This window comes from Olea europaea, chromosome 19 (genome assembly GCF_002742605.1).
Source record: "Olea europaea var. sylvestris chromosome 19, O_europaea_v1, whole genome shotgun sequence".
Lineage (NCBI taxonomy): Eukaryota > Viridiplantae > Streptophyta > Magnoliopsida > Lamiales > Oleaceae > Olea > Olea europaea.
Window position 1 is genome coordinate 8,382,365 of NC_036255.1, and position 19,121 is coordinate 8,401,485.

The 19,121-nt window shown below is 35.9% G+C and overlaps 1 protein-coding gene and 1 pseudogene across 1 annotated transcript; one reads left to right on the plus strand and one right to left on the minus strand.

Annotated features, from left to right (window-relative positions):
- The first annotated feature begins 13,155 nt into the window (after positions 1-13,155).
- On the plus strand, positions 13,156-15,334 carry LOC111368689. The gene has a single exon (XM_022990084.1). The coding sequence runs from the start codon at positions 13,668-13,670 to the stop codon at positions 15,099-15,101; it is 1,434 nt and encodes a 477-aa protein (XP_022845852.1). The 5' UTR covers positions 13,156-13,667; the 3' UTR covers positions 15,102-15,334.
- A 1,446-nt stretch (positions 15,335-16,780) lies between these two features.
- Positions 16,781-17,874, minus strand: LOC111368422 (annotated as a pseudogene).
- Positions 17,875-19,121: the final 1,247 nt, after the last annotated feature.

Sequence of the window (19,121 nt, forward strand, 5' to 3'; positions counted from 1 at the left end):
TTAATCTTTCTTGGTGGATTAGGATCATATCCCAAACCATACCTAGGTCGGGACACCAAGGCTCCATCAGAATTAAAAGGGGGATGTCCTCCTGAAAAGATAGCATCAAGAACACCTAATTTACGAGGCTCTCCTTTTCCAAACCCAGCATTTTCAAACAACTTTTTAACCTGAGGATTGTAACATCCTTTGAAAGTTTGTTTTGATTCAGCAGCTCCTTCTTGTTTGGATGAGCTGGAAATACAGAGTTTTGATATGTTCGGAACAGATGTTAAAGCCTCTGATGTAGATTTATGTCCTTTCGGGCCCGCCATAAGTTGGTGGGGCAGAAGCAATTTTGGGATACTAGGTATTGGGAAGAGTTAACTCTTTTTTCAATACCTCAACATCGGTTGATTCTACTTGAGGTTCTTTACCTTTAGAGAATTTTTCAGATGTAAATTTTGACTTATCTTTGATAAGTTGATGAGACTGAGCAGCACTAGATGCATCATGATCGTTTGTATCTTCTTTGATTTTGAATCCAGACATGGTAAACCCTGAAGAATTACATTCTTCACCTTCCACGTAAAACTTGGCATCGGCAAAATGAGATTCTTCTTCGAGAAAAGGTTTGGACTCAGCTACCACACATTTGACTTCTCCGTCTCAACTATATTTGAAGCATTGGTGCCAAGTTGAAGGTACCATTCTAGTTTCGTGCAGCCAAACACATCCAAGGAGTAACTCATATGATGTTTTAGCATCAATGACATGGAAAAGAGCCGAGGAGATTAACTCTCCTATTTGCAGCTTTAGGCGAATCATGCCAATGGCTCGCTGACCTTTTTGATTGAATCCTTGAATCATGATTTTGCTTCTAGATAGATTAACAACATTAATTCCAATTTTCTTCTTTGTTTTGACCGGCATAATATTTACAGCAGATCCACAATCAATCATCATGCGATTTATCTTGCACTCTCGAATATAACCGCTAACATACAGTGGTCTATTATGTGGACGTGATCCCAGCTGTAAATTTCCATCGTCGAATGTTATGGCGGCCATATAGTATTGAGGAGATGTGGCTCCAATATGTTCTAAAACTTTGCATTTGTATTCTTCAGGATCGATTAATGCTGCCATCAAGGCCATCCGATCATCGAAGGGAAGGGCAAGAGACTCTACTAGACTTGTATTGGCAGGAATATTATTGAGCCGTGAAATAGTTTTCTTTTGTTTTGAAGTCTGCTTTGATACGTTCTTCTTTTCATCTTTCTTCTTCACATTGATTACATTGGAGGTTAGACATTCTTTATCAAAGAAACCCTTAGGAAAATAATCACCCAAGGTCGGTAGTCTGGGAAGAATGCTTGGAGCTGCTCCCTCTTCGGTTGATTTAGTAGATACTCTTGGCTTGGCTTCAGGCCTCCTTCTTTGATTGTTCCTTCGTCTTGATTTCTTGTCATAAAAGTTAGAAACTGGGAGTCGTGGAGCCTTCCGACGACGTCTTTTCACTAGGGTCCATGCCCCCTGATCTTCTTCTAGTGTTTCTTCTTTATTGGGTTGAATTTTCATATCCAATTCCTCCAGCTTTGTTCCTACAAGAGGGGTAGAAGGTAATATATTACCTATTTTGTTTGACATTTTATATTTCTTTTTCTTCTTTATGAAGGTAGACCAGCCGTCACCGATCTCGTCTTCTAATTCTGAGTCGAAATCCCAAACATCCAAGTCTCCTGTCATAATTTCATAAAAGGTTGGATGATTGGGTGCGCTTGGTCCATTCATCCTTGGATAGATATAACTGATGGTGATTTCTCTGTCTACCTTAAATTTCACTGGAATGGCTCCTTCAGGGAGTTGAGGTCCAAATTCCTCAACAGAGGATTTACAGGCATTGTGTACATCAGAGAATGTTTGTTTCTTTCCTGAAATGGGAATTGGATCAAATGATCCAATTGAAACCATCGAGCCTGTGGCTGTTGGATTCTCTCCGGTCTCAAGTTTGATCTTATTTTCTTTGTCCAAGCAAATAATAAGATCGTTCAAAACAAAGCATTTAGGATGATCGATCTGACCAGGCTCCTCAGGTCTTTTTGGCACTGGAAGTTCGACTATTTTCTGTTCAATGAGCTGATCCAGAATTCCAGAAACTTCTGAATCTGAGAATGGGTACTCGCTTCCTTCAAGTTCTTTTAGAGTCACATGACTTCTGCTTTGGACTTGTCCTTTGTTAGGTCTAAACTCTAGCTTCAGTTTTGAGTTCGAGCTCGACCCTTAGAAGGTTATCTTTGCAGGAGCCGTAGAAATCACCATAGCCTCTTTGGATTTACTTGTCTTGACGTCCTTCTTTATATCCTTCTTAGGATCTTTCTTGTCACTTGGTAAATAACTCCCATGCCTTGCAATTTGGAGCTCCAGGTCATGAGCACGTGTCGCCAATTCTTCGAATGAGTGAGGCATGTTTGCTTGGAGATTATAGAGCAATCCCCAATGCATGCCTTGTACACACATGTCGATGGAAGATGCTTCACTTATTCGTTCTTTACAATTAAGCACAAGGTTTCTCCAGCGTTCAATGTACTCTACTACATGCTCTTCCTTGCTCTGCTTTGTTTGAGCAAATTCTGGAAGGCTGACAGTTCGTCGGGTGCTGTAGAAGCGTGTTAAGAACTCTCGCTGGAGTTGATCCCAACTATCAATTGACCCTGCCGGTAAGTCTGTGTACCATTCAAATGCGGAACCTTTGAGGGAGCATACGAAATGCTTCACCATTGTATCATTGTAAGTACATGCATTGTTACATGTCTCAATAAAATGACCAACATGTTGCTTTGGGTTACCCTTTCCGTCAAAACATTGAAACTTCGGAGGTCAGTAACCAAGTGGCATCCTTATTTCGTCGATTCGATGACTATAAGGTTTGGTATACACCAATGAAGATTGCAACGAACCACCATATTGGGCACGAATGGTGTCCCCAATCATATGTTGAAGTTGTTGGATGGATAGAGAGCCAACGGGGAGTTGAGTGGCGTCATGCAACACATTTTGAACAATTGTTCGATCATGTATATCTTGCTTTTGCTAATATTCTTGGACTTCTAACTCTTTGGCCTTGGAAGATCCTAAATTTTCCTGATCTTCTTTAAGCAGTGGATTTTGCGACTCTAGTTTATGCATGAGTGCGGTAATTTGGGCATCTTTTTATTCTAACGACTTTGTTAATTTTTCAATAGCTAAAGCCATTTGTTAGATTCGATCATCTGAGCCCGATGCCGCTTCTATGACCATCACTGGCTCAAGTGATTCTTTAGATGAAGTAACATCTTTCCACTTTTGCTGAGAAGTAGCATGAGGGGATCCAGATAAGGATCTACCACTGGAGATGGATCCCGAACAAGAGTTTTTCGTCGAACTCATGGTTTTTGTGTCGAATGAGAGTTTAGCTTTCTGAAGGCAATTTTCATTCTGTTTTTGTTGGAGAATTTCTTTAGTGGTGTGACCAGTTGAGTTTTCCTAGTTTTTGTTTGGACCCTGATCGCGTGGAAGAGTTCAGCAAGTGCCTCTTTGAGATGAGTCATAGTTTGTTTCACCTTTTCGCTTGCCATTGCTGATGTAGTATTTGAAACTTGAAAATTTTGAGATCAAAAGAAGAGAGGACAAGAAGGTCCCACCAGGCATGCCAAGAAATTTGTACGACGAAATTTCGTGTATTAAAATACAGAAATCGTTACAAATTGTATTTTAATAAATACAAGTGATGTTGACCTTCTTATAATTGCAAAATTGCAAAATCCTATGATTAATAATCTGAATATTTGAAAATGAGGGGTCACGTGGCTTGAATCCTGGTCTTCAATAATTTGTTGAAAATTTGATTTGTCGAGATTTGACTTGTTTGGAACTTGAATCTTAAGGCTTGAGCTTGGACTTGAATTTGATTTGATTTAAAGAAGACTTTGATCTTCTTAGACTTTGGCGTGAACCTGTTTGATTCGAAGAAGATTTTAATCTTCTTGGGGTTCACCGAGTTAAAGTTTGACAGAATTTCTTCCCTTCTTTGAGCCTTGTGATTTCTTCAGCACTTCGTGCCGTTCTCTGCTTTCTTTCTTGCTTGCTTTCTCTATCCCGTGTCTTATGGACCATTGGTCCTATTTATAGGGGAGAATTCGCGCTAATTTTGGTAATTACTCAATTACATCTAATTAAAAGAGATAATTGCGTAATTATGATTTTATTTATTTGTTTGTTTGTTTATTTAAAATATGATATGGGCCTTTGGATTTATGGACCTTAGTAGATTTTCATTTAATTGGGCTAATGATTTAAATCGATCCAATCCATTTCATTTTATTTTATTTTTATGTCTACAAACGCATTTTGAGTTGCGATTGATGTTTGATGAGATGCAAATGTAGAGGACATGGCACTAGATGAACACATTGTAGTTGCATCATATCTATATGTACTAATGCCTTAAAATAAATTCATTATTTCAACATCATCTTCTTTAATTTTACCCAAAGAAGTAGGTATAGAGGGTGCCCGACTAATATTCGCATCCATTCAGTCCTCATATAATTCATACATTTCACATAATGTTTACTCTAAATTCCTATAGGTGTTAGGTATATCAAACGTTAAGACTTTGTTGATTTGATCAATTACGTATTTAGTTCTCGATAAATTATATCTGGGGTCCATTACACATGCTAAAGGAAATAACATAAGTAGGTCTTTCCAATATTTTCTAAATTTTAATTCCATAGCAATTATAATTTCACTAAAATCAGGATCATTTTTATATTTATGGAATGTTCTTGCAATTATATAAAGGTGTTCAAGTACCATACAACTTGTGAGATAATAAACGCTCGATAAAATCTTTGTGGTCTCATAAAAAGTTGTCAAAAATCTTTTAACTTTCAAAGCTAAAACCTAGTTGGATTCATTCAACATAGTATCGTCATCGCTTATAATGTGTCTATTGTTATAAAAGTCAGTTATTAAATGTTCGAAACATTCACATAACTTTAATAGCAAGTAGATTTCCATCTATGGCCTACGTCGCTAACAAATGTTTTAGCAGTCGTCACCCCTATTTCGACACAAAATTCTTCAAATGCTTATTTTCTAGTAGGGGAGATCGTGATATATACTAGTGCGTTTCTAATCATTTGAAGTTAATCCCTTATATGTTTTAAGCCATCTTGCACAATTAAATTTTAAATATAGCACACAACGAATATGAAACAAATACCCACCGAAATCAGGTTGCAATACCCTACACAATTTATCGAAAACTACTTTATTAACACTAGCATTATCGAAAGTAAAAATTGAATTTTAGTCTCGCAATTATATTCTCTAACAAAACTAATAATAGCATTATATATATTATTAGCATTGTAAGGAAACTTAATAATTCTAAAAGTACTAATTTTTTATGCATGCACCAAAGTGGGTCTATATTGTGCGGTTGTAGCTATTTAAACTCTTTTATTAATTCATTCTCATATATCAGAAGTTAAAAATATAATATCCCCATATTGTTGCAAATTCATAATTAATTGTTGTTTTGAATCATCGAAATATTGTATTGTATCGGCACGAAGAGTGTTTCTACTTACCCCAACGTACTTTGGTTGCAGATATTCTTTAACATACGAGACGAAGTGTTGGTTGTCGACAATATCCAAAGACAACTCAGTGGCGGCAACATATTTCACCATTCCGATTCAAGCTTTCTTCTCCGAATACACCCACGTGGATAGGTGGATAGGGGTGAAGAAGTTGATAGCGAAATCTCGAATCAACTTATTGGTCTTATGGTATATCTCAGTATCGAGGATGATACCAAAGATCTGTATTTGTTTATAAACTCTCCTGGCGGATGGGATCCAAGTTGAGAGAGATAAATTGAACAAGTATGGTCGTCCTCTGTTGGGATGTACTATTAAACCAAAATTGGGGTTATCTGCTAAGAACTATGGTAGATCAGTTTATGAATGTGGTACATCAATTATTAGAAAATAATCGAGTTAGAGTTGTAGCTATGAGTGCTACAGATGGTCTGCTGAGAAGAATGGAAGTGATTAACACAGGAGCTCCTCTAAGTGTTCTGGTCGGTGGAGCGACTCTGGGATGAATTTTCAACTTGGTACATACTTCCTTCACCTAAACTAGAACTTGATTTAGCAGCTCTTTCCAAAAGGCGTGAATGCAAATAAAAAACATCCCCTGGATAAGCTTCACGTTTGAGTCCAATCATTTCCGGATAACGCTTGCATCATCTGTCTTACCGCGGCTGCTGGCACAGAGTTAGTCGATGCTTATTCCCCGATACCGTCATTGCTTCTTCTTTGGGAAAAGAAGTTCACGACCCGTGGGCCTTCTACCTCCACGCAGCATTGCTCCGTCAGGCTCGCCTGGACTGTCAAATTGCAATTGTGTTTGATCGGCTGGAAGAAGTCCATGTGTAGCCACACATGCTTTGTAGTGGCGGTTGAGATAAGTGGTACCAATTCATTTTTGCCATGTCAATTTTTGTTGGCAGTATTTACATATTGCTTTAGATTCTGCGAGACCATCGACGACTTTTTTTGTTGAAATCAACTTAAAGTGATTCCAATATTTTGCTTATTTTTTCCCCTTTCGCTTTTCCCTGCTTCGAGAACGTCAATATCATCTAAATCAATTGGATTGTGGCTTCCTTGATCGTGAATGTCAACATCTTCAGGTATGGGTACGTCATTTAGACCGGCAAATTCATTTCGAAATTGACTTTGCGGCGTCCTAGGTGATTCGCCATGTGGAGCATTGATCCATTTGTTTGATTGTTTGTGATGAAATCCAAATATAATAACTAGTAAAAATATAAAGTAGTGAGAAACGAGAATTGTACGAAATTTCAATAAATGTAGTGAGAAATGAGAATTGGATGAATTGAAATTGAAATTGAATAAATTGAAAAAAAATGAATCAATATTGTATAATTGTAGATAATTGATTAAGTAATCGAAGTTATTTTGCACAAGAGAGTTGAAACTTAATAGAAAGAGAGTTGAGATGAAAAAAATTGGGGGTTAAAGGGGCTATTTATATAAATGGGAAAAATAAAAAAATAAAAATTCAGTGACCAAAACTGTCACTTTAAAATTAACGAGTCACGAGCTGCTCGCCATTTGTGCGAGCCAAGCACACTGGCTAGCCAGGCTTGCGCTCTGGCTCGTATTTTTACGAGCCCGAGCCGGCTCGATTGCCATCCCTAACTATAGATAATATGAATTTATAATTAGATGCTGCATAACAAATTCTACTAGACTTTCCGATCTACTTCCTATAACCTCCAAGATCCTGTTGAAACCACAAGCTTCCAAGCTCAAACAATTGTATCTTTCAAGTGAATCACCAAAAATGACCAATTCTTGTACTCTCCTTGTGCTTGTAGCCAAACATTCCTCAATTTTCAGTAGCCTCTAAAGTTTAATTGAGAAAGTAACTCCTTAAGGGTGTTTAAGAAGTGGGTTTTTTGATTCAATGGATTTGATGTTTTTCTCCAACTTGGTTGTATGAATTCAATAATAAATTCAATGATCTCACCAATGGATTGTGTTCTTAAATATTCAAGGAATAATGTGGAGAGGCAACACAATGCAAAACTATACAAATTTCATGCAAGGCATTGGATATTTATAATTGAAAGCTATTGGGCAGTTTGAGTCGTGTAAAACTCTACAAAAACCCGAAGTAGGATTTTATGCATAATACTGTCGCTCGATCGAGAGACGGGCAACGGGATTTCTGTTTTTGTCACTCAAGCAACGTCCAAGCGATAGGCTGCCGAAATTGCGGCATCTATTCTTTCTTTATTCCGATCTCGAATCCTAACCTACTTAATTTAACTATACAATATTGCAACTAATCCCTTGATTTTTTACAACATATTTATTTTAATCATTTTGTTCACAGAATCGTTAATTACATAAAACCTAACAAAAGACAAACAGGGCTTAAGTTTGAAATTAGTCAACTTTTTAAATATATTTGTAAATGTTCCCACAAATCAATTGATTCGTAGGTTAATAACATAACTATAATTAGGTACCTGAACTTCTATTAAAGCCAATCTAGTCAATTAACTTCACTTTTACAGAAATTAAATAACTTTATTTGTGCAACGCCAGTCACCTAATCGTCATCCCAACTCAATTAGGTCACTGGACTTCAATTTACAACAATCTAGTCACTTAGTTTTTACTTAACAACAACAACAACAACAACAATAATAATAATAATAAAATCATATTTGATGAAGAAATTGGCGTTTAAAATCATTCCTCAAAATGATTGTGTTTATGCAAAACTAGTAAGCCCTGTTTAATAGGAATTGATATTCAAATTTTAATTTAATTGAAAGTCAATTATTAGTTTTAATCACATATATTATGAGATTCGTAATTTTCTAACTATACATTTTTTTTTTAAAATTACTATTTAAAATATCATTTTAAAAAAATAATAATAATGACCCTTAAATAGGGGCTAAATAACGACATCTAATTATTCCTTACACGTTTAGGTGAACTAACTTCAACAACGTAAAACACGTTCAAAATATTTGTGTAGCCGCCCTCCGGAGCATAGTCTAGTTGTGCAAAGGATAGAAGTGAGGTTATCTCACGCCTTGCTGGCAGCCGCAGTGTGGGGGTTCGATTCCTGAAACATGGAATTGGACTCCTTATAGGCGTAGTGTACAGGCGGCTCTTGTTTCCTAACCTGTTAGGGCACATCCCGCGATTTTAAATTAATTTTCCTGTCTTTTTCATTTATCCCATCAATAATTTAGGCCAAGAAATTAGTCCAAGAAAAGGACCCAAAGTGAGTAGGCCCAAGCCTCTTTGGCTGCCACTCTATAATATTGAGCAAGTGTCCTCACCTACTGAGATTGGAAAATTTTTTGTTCCTTTTTAACTTTTTAAAATATTTTTATTTTCTTTTTATTTTTTATATTTTTGATACAAGATATTGACATTCATAACAGATTGAAAAATGATAATCTTTTAGCCACTAAACACTTAAGAATCTTTGAGCGTGTAAAGCATTCCACTTCATTATATTTTTTGCAATTTTTTAATTTAAATAATATCTTGATTGTCTATGAAGTGATCGATTCAACTCACAACTGCTTTGCTACTTATTTTCAATAGCCTTTGCGTTTCTTCTGAAGACTTTAAGTAGGAAACATTGAACTAATGGTTCCTAATGTTTCGTAGTCGACATTTTTTTTTTTTTTTTAACATGTGAGACTCTGTAAGCTGGTCTCTCTTAATTGAAAATACCATGATTCAACTACTCGTTTGAATAGAGAATGTGACGATAGAATATTTCTACAAAATTTTAAGTTTGAAGACGTGCATACAAAAAATTATTAAAACAAAACCCCAAAACATAATGAAATGTTGGGGCTGCAAAGGCAATTTGCCTTTAAAAAAAATAAAATAAAATATTTTCTTATTCACTCCGCCTCATTTCAACTGGTGAGCTTTTGATATGATTTAAAGTAATTAAAGCCCCCTCATCATTTATATTAGAAGGACCCCTGTGACACAATGTCTTATATTTATTGGTAGTGCATGATTTTAATATATACAATTCATGTGAATATCTATCGAATGCAACCAAAATGGTTGATTTTCAGTGAAAGAAAATATTAAACAAAGAGCACAGGCTTAGTGGAATAATTAGATTAATATTTGTGTAGCCAAAGAATTGGTCAAATCAGTACAGCCAGTAATTATTTATGTTTACTGTACAAGACACTCCATGTCTTTGGCATTCTTAAATTAATTTTCCTGTCTTTTTCATTTATCCCATCAATAATTTAGGCCAAGAAATTAGTCCAAGAAAAGGACCCAAAGTGAGTGGGTCCAAGCCTCTTTGGCTGCCACTCTATAATATTGAGCAAGTGTCCTCACCTACTGAGATTGGAAAATTTTTTGCTCCTTTTTTAACTTTTTAAAATATTTTCATTTTCTTTTTATTTTTTATATTTTTGATACAAGATATTGACATTCATAACAGATTGAAAAATGATAATCTTTTAGCCACTAAACACTTAAGAATCTTTGAGCGTGTAAAGCATTCCACTTCATTATATTTTTTGCAATTTTTTAATTTAAATAATATCTTGATTGTCTATGAAGTGATCGATTCAACTCACAACTGCTTTGCTACTTATTTTCAATAGCCTTTGCGTTTCTTCTGAAGACTTTAAGTAGGAAACATTGAACTAATGGTTCCTAATGTTTCGTAGTCGACATTTTTTTTTTTTTTTAACATGTGAGACTCTGTAAGCTGGTCTCTCTTAATTGAAAATACCATGATTCAACTACTCGTTTGAATAGAGAATGTGACGATAGAATATTTCTACAAAATTTTAAGTTTGAAGACGTGCATACAAAAAATTATTAAAACAAAACCCCAAAACATAATGAAATGTTGGGGCTGCAAAGGCAATTTGCCTTTAAAAAAATAAAATAAAATATTTTCTTATTCACTCCGCCTCATTTCAACTGGTGAGCTTTTGATATGATTTAAAGTAATTAAAGCCCCCTCATCATTTATATTAGAAGGACCCCTGCGACACAATGTCTTATATTTATTGGTAGTGCATGATTTTAATATATACAATTCATGTGAATATCTATCGAATGCAACCAAAATGGTTGATTTTCAGTGAAAGAAAATATTAAACAAAGAGCACAGGCTTAGTGGAATAATTAGATTAATATAAATTTTTTCTCAAGATTGTTTATTTTAACCTAGCTCTTCTTTTAACACGTGCGAAGAGGTGGACAAAGAGAATGGATAAATTTGCAATTACAAGAATCTACTTTTGTCTAAATAAAATGAATAACGTGCTTGATGGATTGTATTGGCGTGATGTCGGCGTTGAATGAATGTATTATTGAATGATAAGGAGATAGATGATGTGACACACTATAATATATGGTGTAATCATTATTTCTCACCACATATTGTAGTGCATTATGTTAACCCAAGTGCTAAACTCGGTGCTTAGAAGATCAATCTTATATATATATATACATATAGACACACCAGAAAGTTATGTTACCTGAGTGCTAAACTCAGTGCTTAGGAGATCAATCTTATATATATATATATATATATTACTTCTCACCACATATTGTAGTGCATTATGTTAACCCAAGTGCTAAACTCGGTGCTTAGAAGATCAATCTTATATATATATACATATAGACACACCAGAAAGTTATGTTACCTGAGTGCTAAACTCAGTGCTTAGGAGATCAATCTTATATATATATATATATATATATAGATATATAGACACACCAGGAAGTAGTAGGGCAGCAGCTTATGATCTTAAATAACAGGAGGTGGAAGGCTGTGGCTCTATACAATCGTTTATGTTAGGTTTTAGGGCCGAATTATTATCGGGTCCAAAACTTGATGGCTATTACGCTTATTCCTTAGTTGGGATACCACACCTTGTACAATTCTTAACTTAGAGCCAGTTTGAGATCCATTTTCTTTTGAGAATGCATTTTGAAATAGTAGCTTAATAGAGAGTGTGTGATTAAAATATAAGGAAAAATTTTGGATTTGTGTGCGATATTATTTTATTGAAAAATGTGGTTGATAAAGAGAGAGAAAAATGTATATTAGAACTAATGGGAATCAAACAAGGGATTAGTAACGATTTCAAATAAAGAGCTCCATCCTGGACATGGTGGAAAGTCACATAGCTCACTAATCCAATGCTACCCACATCCAGATTTTTAAATCACTAAGTCGTTTACATGAAATTACCTGTGTGGAGTTCGTAGGCAAATCAACCTTATAAATAGGGAGCATTCATTAGTATATTATATTATCCTCAAATAAAGATATGTTAGAGAAAATAAGGTGTGGGCGATTTTTCTTTTTTATTTTTTTTATCATAATAAATTATTGCAATGACGGACGAGCATGTAGCCTCACATTATAGGTGGTGCAAACGGCAAGATGGTGGCTCCTTTTTCCAGAATTCTCACAACTACTGTTGAACGTTTCATTAGCAAGGACTTGACATCTCATTAATACAGACAGATTGTAGCAACGCTGTGAATGCTTTTCAAATGCCACATTTCTCTATGCACAATAACTGATTGCAAAATTTAATTCCGTAAATGAAATTTCAACACAATACAGATTACAACTTTTCTCTTTCGCTAAGATTGCAAATATTGTTTTTCTCTTTTTCCATTTTTTAATTTTGTTATAGTGCCACCAAATCTAGACCGTCAATAACGTATTGACTAAAAAGTAGAAATGAAATTTATCTGATTTCTTACACCACATAGGAATCAATCATATGAATTCTTTTTTGTATTTCTTAACCATACACCACCCAATTTGGACTCTTTTTTTTTTAAGAGAAGTTTCAATCTGACAATAGCATATACATACAAGTAGTAAGATCATTTATGAAAATCACACATACCTCAAACATCAAGTCACCCAAAATGTTACACCTCTTTTTTCATCTACTTTATTACTCTTTCACCACTTCAGACATCTAGGTATCGTGATTTGAGTAGCTCGGAGCACGAAGTATTATGATTTAAGTGAATAATCCTACTACGTGTATATATAGGATCGTCGAGTTGAAACTTTTCGCCTCAAGTTGACCATTTTATTTAACATCCTTTCAAGGAAAAATCCCATTAAATAAAAAATAGACTTGACCCAAATCGACTCGAGTCAATTTGCATCCATACATTCATCTTCTCAATTTTATTTTGAGTTGGGATTTCACTCAATCCAAAATGTCGGTTCAATTGTCGCGTTGTATCCGAACCCAACCCCTATCCACCGCCTATTTACATAGTTTTTCAACTTCCTCTTTTATTTCTCTTACATCGTTAAGACAAGATTAAACAATTGGACAGATGATTAAAAATTTGCCCGTGACTATAAGATTATTGAACAGATGCGTTTTATGGAAAAAAAAATAAAAATAAAAATCATAATAAAAATGTGAAACGTTATTTATAAAGTTAATTTACAAAATTGAATATTTATCCTATTTTGACAGTGAAAGAGTGGGTTTATTCCGGATATTTTGTTTCCCTTATTTCTCCCTCCAAAAGTAGATCAAAGTTGAAAGAATAGTTGTCATGCGCTCCATTAATTCTTCCCCCCACTCCCGCTCCTCCTCCCACCCAACAACCGTATATCAGGATTTCAGAGTCTCCCATTAACAGAGAGGCAAAAGTAACCGTCCCTATAAATTCTTGCAGTTTGGTAAAACAACTTCTCATACTTTTCTCTGAATATTCTTCTTTCTTGAACCCTCTTTTATATGATTTCTTGAATTCTTATACGCTTATCCTTGCCCAAAAACCTCTTAAACTAAAACCCATAAAGGAAAAGGATCACAAGATGCTCGTACCCATCTTAAAGATGCTGTTTTGGGGACAAATTATCTGTAAAATCAGATATAAAAAAACCCCATGGATCCCTTGCTCTTCTTTATAAAATCTTAAAGTGATGTCCAGTTGGTTACATGATGAAATAGCGCAAAAATTGAATTAAATTGAATCCACGCCGCCTTTTGGAGTGATTTAATTGAAAAATCAAGGATCGTCATCATGCCGCTTCCGTGGAACAAGGTGAAGAGCACAAGAATTTCCCAGCTGGTGAATGGTCACTTGCAGAACTCTCAAAGAAAACGTGGGGACTCTTCTCTTATGGTGGAGACTGGGTTCCCCACTTCCCTCGTGGATCTTTTCATCAAGAATCGAGAAAAACTGAAAAAACCATCGAAGAAAAAGAGGGAAAAATCATCTTCTATGAAGTTTGATGATGCAGCGACTTCCCGATACTCGCCATCTCCTATGCCTGCGCTTTCTCCTTATCCCTCGCATACTTCGCCTTCTCCTGATCCCACTCCTTTGGCTTCACCTCTGCATAGTCCATCGCTTTTGGCTTTGACTCCAGAGTCAACGGGTGAGAATGGTGGGGAAGATGTGAGAATTGGTCTTCAGAAGGGTGTGGATGCTAACGTGATTTTCCTGGCAGTTGTGAAAATGTTTCTTGTTGTGGTTTTGGCATTCGGGTCCAAGAAATTCGCTTTTGGGTTCACTGCGTCGGCGTTCTTGTTGTTTTTCGTCGATTATGTGTTGAAACACTTGATTGGATTGTTGAAGCCGTCTTTAGAAGCGCAGAAGGGGTTAAGATTGAGGGTTCTAAAGGTTTGGAGAATTTTTAGTTTCGAAGAGGACAAGTTTGTTTGTAAGAAAGCTGGTGTTCTGAAGTCGGAGATACAACAAGTGGAGTGTTTTACCCCGGTTTATTCTGGTTTGAAGGATTGTGAATCAAGTTTTCGAACTCAAGAAATTCAATTTGTTGGAGAAAAGTGTTATTTGCCCCGTATCAAGGAAATTCTGCTTGATGAGATAATGGAAGAGTCTAGCTATGATGGGGATATCGGATATGTAGGATTGGAGACACAAGAGCCAGTGACTGAATTGTCAGAACCGGAAAGAAAGAAGTCCAGGAGGTCTAAGATAAAATCGAAAATAAAGAAATTAATACCAAAGAATTTTCGAAGTTCGAGGAGAAAGGAACATTCTGAAAGTAGTGAAATTAGTCCAATCAAGGAACATAAGAAACACTCAGAAAGTACTGATATTAGTCCAATCAAGGAAATTAACATTCCTGTACTTGAAGAACAAGAAGCACAGGAATACGAGGATGTAAGAGCATTAGAAAGTCATAGCAAGATGTCTTCTTTATCGAGTGAAAGGTATGACAGGGAAGATTTTGTTGCTGCCAGTTATTGTAGAAGTGATTTGTCGAAAGGTAAAGAGGCGAGTCTAAACGGGCAACAGGAGAGAACAAAGGAAGGACAGATTTGGATATATTTTGTGCTCTGTTTGTTTGTTCTTATTGGGCTTATTGGAGGTCGGATATTCGCCCTTTTCCTTACATTGTTCTGGTGCTTGCTTCTGAAATCAGGCGAAACACTACCAAGATACATAAAGGTTCCTAGAATCTGGTCCTCTGCTAAAATATCTAAATAGATTTTGGATGTTCTTGTTCATAAGGGCTTTTTTTGCTGTTTGTTCTGTGTTGTTTCCTCTCTTGTGAAATGGCCATTAAACTTCAGTGTGTTCTAAAAAGCTTTACATATGTAGAATGTTCTATCGTTGATTGGCCACTTCGAGGTGTGTACCTTGGACTGCTGTAAATGTATAGATACAAATCATAAGTTATGATACATGTTGGATATTAAAAACTTTTCTTTACGTGCTTACTGCTTCATGTTCGGATTGGTTTTCTTCCTAAGTTCTCTTCATCTTGTAGACATTTACTATCGACTAATTCTGATATGAAACAGTATGTTTGAAGTGCTGAATTTAGCAGTAAGATTTCAGGTTTCCCACTGGAAGTGGCGAGGATTCTTGTGCAATTTACTATCATCCAGGCTCTGATTGGATATTTAGAGTCTTGACATTTAAGAAATGTCTTGGGAAACACGATAAACTTAAGGCATATTTGGTATGCTACCAGAAAAGTAGAAGTTAATATTATGATCATGACACCGCCCAATTCCGTCTAATATTGCTTGCCAAACATGCATGTTGGAAAACTTACAATATTGCTTACCAAATATATATGTATGAAATCGTTTTGAGAGTTTCAGAGTGCATATGTTGTGGTAAGTTGCTTTCCTGTGTTTTCATTCTTTCTTGTATAATATTATGATTGCTACTGTTGCTGGGAATTTTTCCATTGAGCCTTTAATGAGTGGAGATTTACTCAACATTTGTAAAGCTAAAGCAGCCTATCTTTGGTCCTAAATGTATAATCCTACTTTTGAATTAGGCCTTCTTATGCTGCATATTTTATCTTGACTCATTTATCTTAGAAGCTTACACAACAAGCGGATGCAACTGTTACTTTGAGTGTGAATAACTGTAACTATTACTTTGCTTGTTTCGATTTTATTTGTTTGCACTGAAACCATCTTGGTCATTCCCACTGGGGAAAGTATTATATCTTGTATATGCTAATCCGGTCTCGACAATGGCATCCATGTGTAACTTACATGTAATTGTCTGTTGTACTTGGAATATCAACCTGTCTCAATGCGAGCATCCATGAGTAACTTACATGTAATTGTCTGTTGTACTTGGAATATCAACCTGTCTCAATGCGAGCATCCATGTGCAACTTTCTCAAAGATATTTTACCGCTTTAGTACATGTGGACCAAATTTTTCCACCTTGTTCACCTTCAGTGAGGGTCAAGTAGTGGGTAAAGTGACATGGTGTTTTGTCGGTTGTAAACATCTTTTCACAGAATATTCTCGATTACAATCAGTAGCATGCTTTGTGAATTAATTAGGATTACTATTAGAGGTGCATCTAGTAATATACTTTAAAGTCTTTGTCCCAAGTCTCACCATTGTTTCAATTTACTTATGTGGATCAGGGAAGATACAGTCTGAGATAAAGGTGTAGGTTAAGAATGCAGTTCCATGTGAGGTTGGTGGAGGTGAGGTCAGTTAAAGACTGTCAAAGTAAGGATTTGATCACGTTCGTTTACAAGATCGAAAGCCTAGTGTCAAGTAGGGATTGCAGTCGTGATTTAAAGAATTGCTTAATCTGCCCCAAGATTTTGGCCTTTTAGTATATTATTGAACTCGAGAGGAGTTACAGCATTAGGGTAGAAATTAAATGGGAACTAGTAAAATTTTTGATAGAAAAACAGCAAGTTAGTAATAAATCAGTGGTCGAGGCAACATAACTTTCCTGCTAGAGGATGCGATTATCGAATTGAAATTGAAAAATACATAATGAAATAAACATGTTGCAAGACCAACCAATTAAAATTGTGCTTTGAAGCGATCAATTGTGTTCTTATCTACCTGAAATGCCTTAGCAAGAACATCATCATCGATACCAGGTACTGAACCGAAAACAGAACTTGCTACAATGACGATTCTAGGGTTTTGACTGTTCACAGCAGAGATGGTAACAGCATTCCATATCCCACATTTCGCTGGAAGTGAACAAGTCCCATTGGGAAGACGAAAACGTCACCCTTTTGTAGGACTTTGCTAATCAACTTGTTGTCTGGGTTGGAGGTCACAAAGCCCACCTGAATGCTACCTTCTAAAACAGTAATAATCTCAGTGGCTCGAGGGTGGAGATGGATAGGAGTGACGCCCCAAGGAGCATAGTCAAAACGTACCAATGCTATTCCAAGCGTGTTCAATCCAGGTAGTTGAGCCACTGTCACGGGAGTGACGCTGAAGCCAAGGGGGTTGGATGTGTTGCCTGCTAAATGAAAGCCACTGTAGGTGAAGTGTTCAGCTTGTACTAGCTTCGAGTCCATGCATGCGAGGCCATTCACTCGTGCTGAACAAAAAAATTAACAAAAACCAATAATTAAATTCACAGATGGCAGAATCCCTCATTGCTTGGAGAAGGAAAGGTTGTGGACTACATACGAAGTGTACGAGCAAGGACGTTTGGTCCCAAAGAGGGTGGAAATGGAATTCCACAGTGTATGGGAGGAAAGGTAGTTTTGTGCAAACCACTATTAAGGACTTCTTCACGGGTACGAAGGCAGTGAATTGAGTTGAAAGAGAAAATCGCCAAAAACTGGCAGAATGCTTTTGAAACCATTTCATTTGATTGAGACGAAGGAGATTGCAATTTCTTGCCTAAAGGAGTAAAAATTCGTTTTCAGGCCATCTTGATCTTTTTCATAGTCGAGAAGAGGAAGAAGTCTAAGTCAATGAGCATTATTGAACCATTGATGGACGCTAATAGAAGTTGCTTACTTTTCTAGTAATGAATAAAGGGTAGGGCATTTTTTTGTCGTAATAGTTGGCGGGTCTCATGAGATTTAAGTAAAAGGGGACCATGTCGATCATAGAGTCTTGAACATCACAATCAAGCAAGTTTTACTAGTCCTTACACGCGCACACAAACTATTTCAGCCCTTACCAGAACTAGTGTAGTCCGCAACACAAAAATCTTGTAATGGACTTGGCTCAAAGGCCATTGCCAAAGTGCAAGTCATGGCTAGCAAACTAAGCATTATGATCTGGTTTTCCATTTCGATCTTCCAAGATTTCTTCAATCTATTGAAATCTGTGTACAAGTGAATTTGTATACGAACTTTACGTCTCTCATACTCTATATATACAATTTTTTTCCCTAAAGCTGCCGTCTAAATAGTAATAGTCGGGGGCATCTTTTAAAGCCGTATATATGAAAAATTAAACATTCAGTTTCGGCCATCTTTGGGCAGTTTGTGAATGTGACTGTGATTAACTAGGATCTAAAAGAAGCCAAATGGACTTACAATGAAAAAGCTGAGCAAAAGTCAAGAGCCTTCAATAATTTTCCATTTTTAACAGTTTAAATAAGTTCCCTAATTTTTTTTATTTTTTTTTTAACCATGAATTGGAGATTAAATTGTAATTTCATAGTTATTGTCGAGGCAGTGTTGCAATATTTTTGTTTAATGAATTATATATCCCAACGTTAATTAACTATAATGTTTAACAAAACTCAGTGAAACAATTTGATAATAATAAATCAAAATATTTTTGAAATGTAGAATGAAAAAATTATCAACAAAAAATCGAGCTGATTACTTCGACAATTGTTATTTATTTATTTTTTCCAGCAAAACGAAGCATTCTAATTAATGAAATCTCCATGAAACGCAGACGAAAGAACACAATCAACTCAACTATAAAAATATTACTTTATGGGTCATCCTATTCCCACTGTTCCTACTCATTTCTATCGGTCTATAATTTTAACAATTTATAAGTAAAACCAAACATTTGACTTGGGCAAGCGATGACTTTTAGCAATTTGACATGTGCCACATAAAGTTGGAGAAGACAACAAAGATGTAAGATAAAGCTGGAATTTTTTATTCAATAGAGAAATAACAGAACGATTGACATGTTCAAGTCGTGCATGCCATAAATCATAGGACGCACGAAGCGATTTATTTTTAAGAACAGAAATAAAAGTAGAATGACTTCGCTTGTTCGCAAAATTATTTCTTTT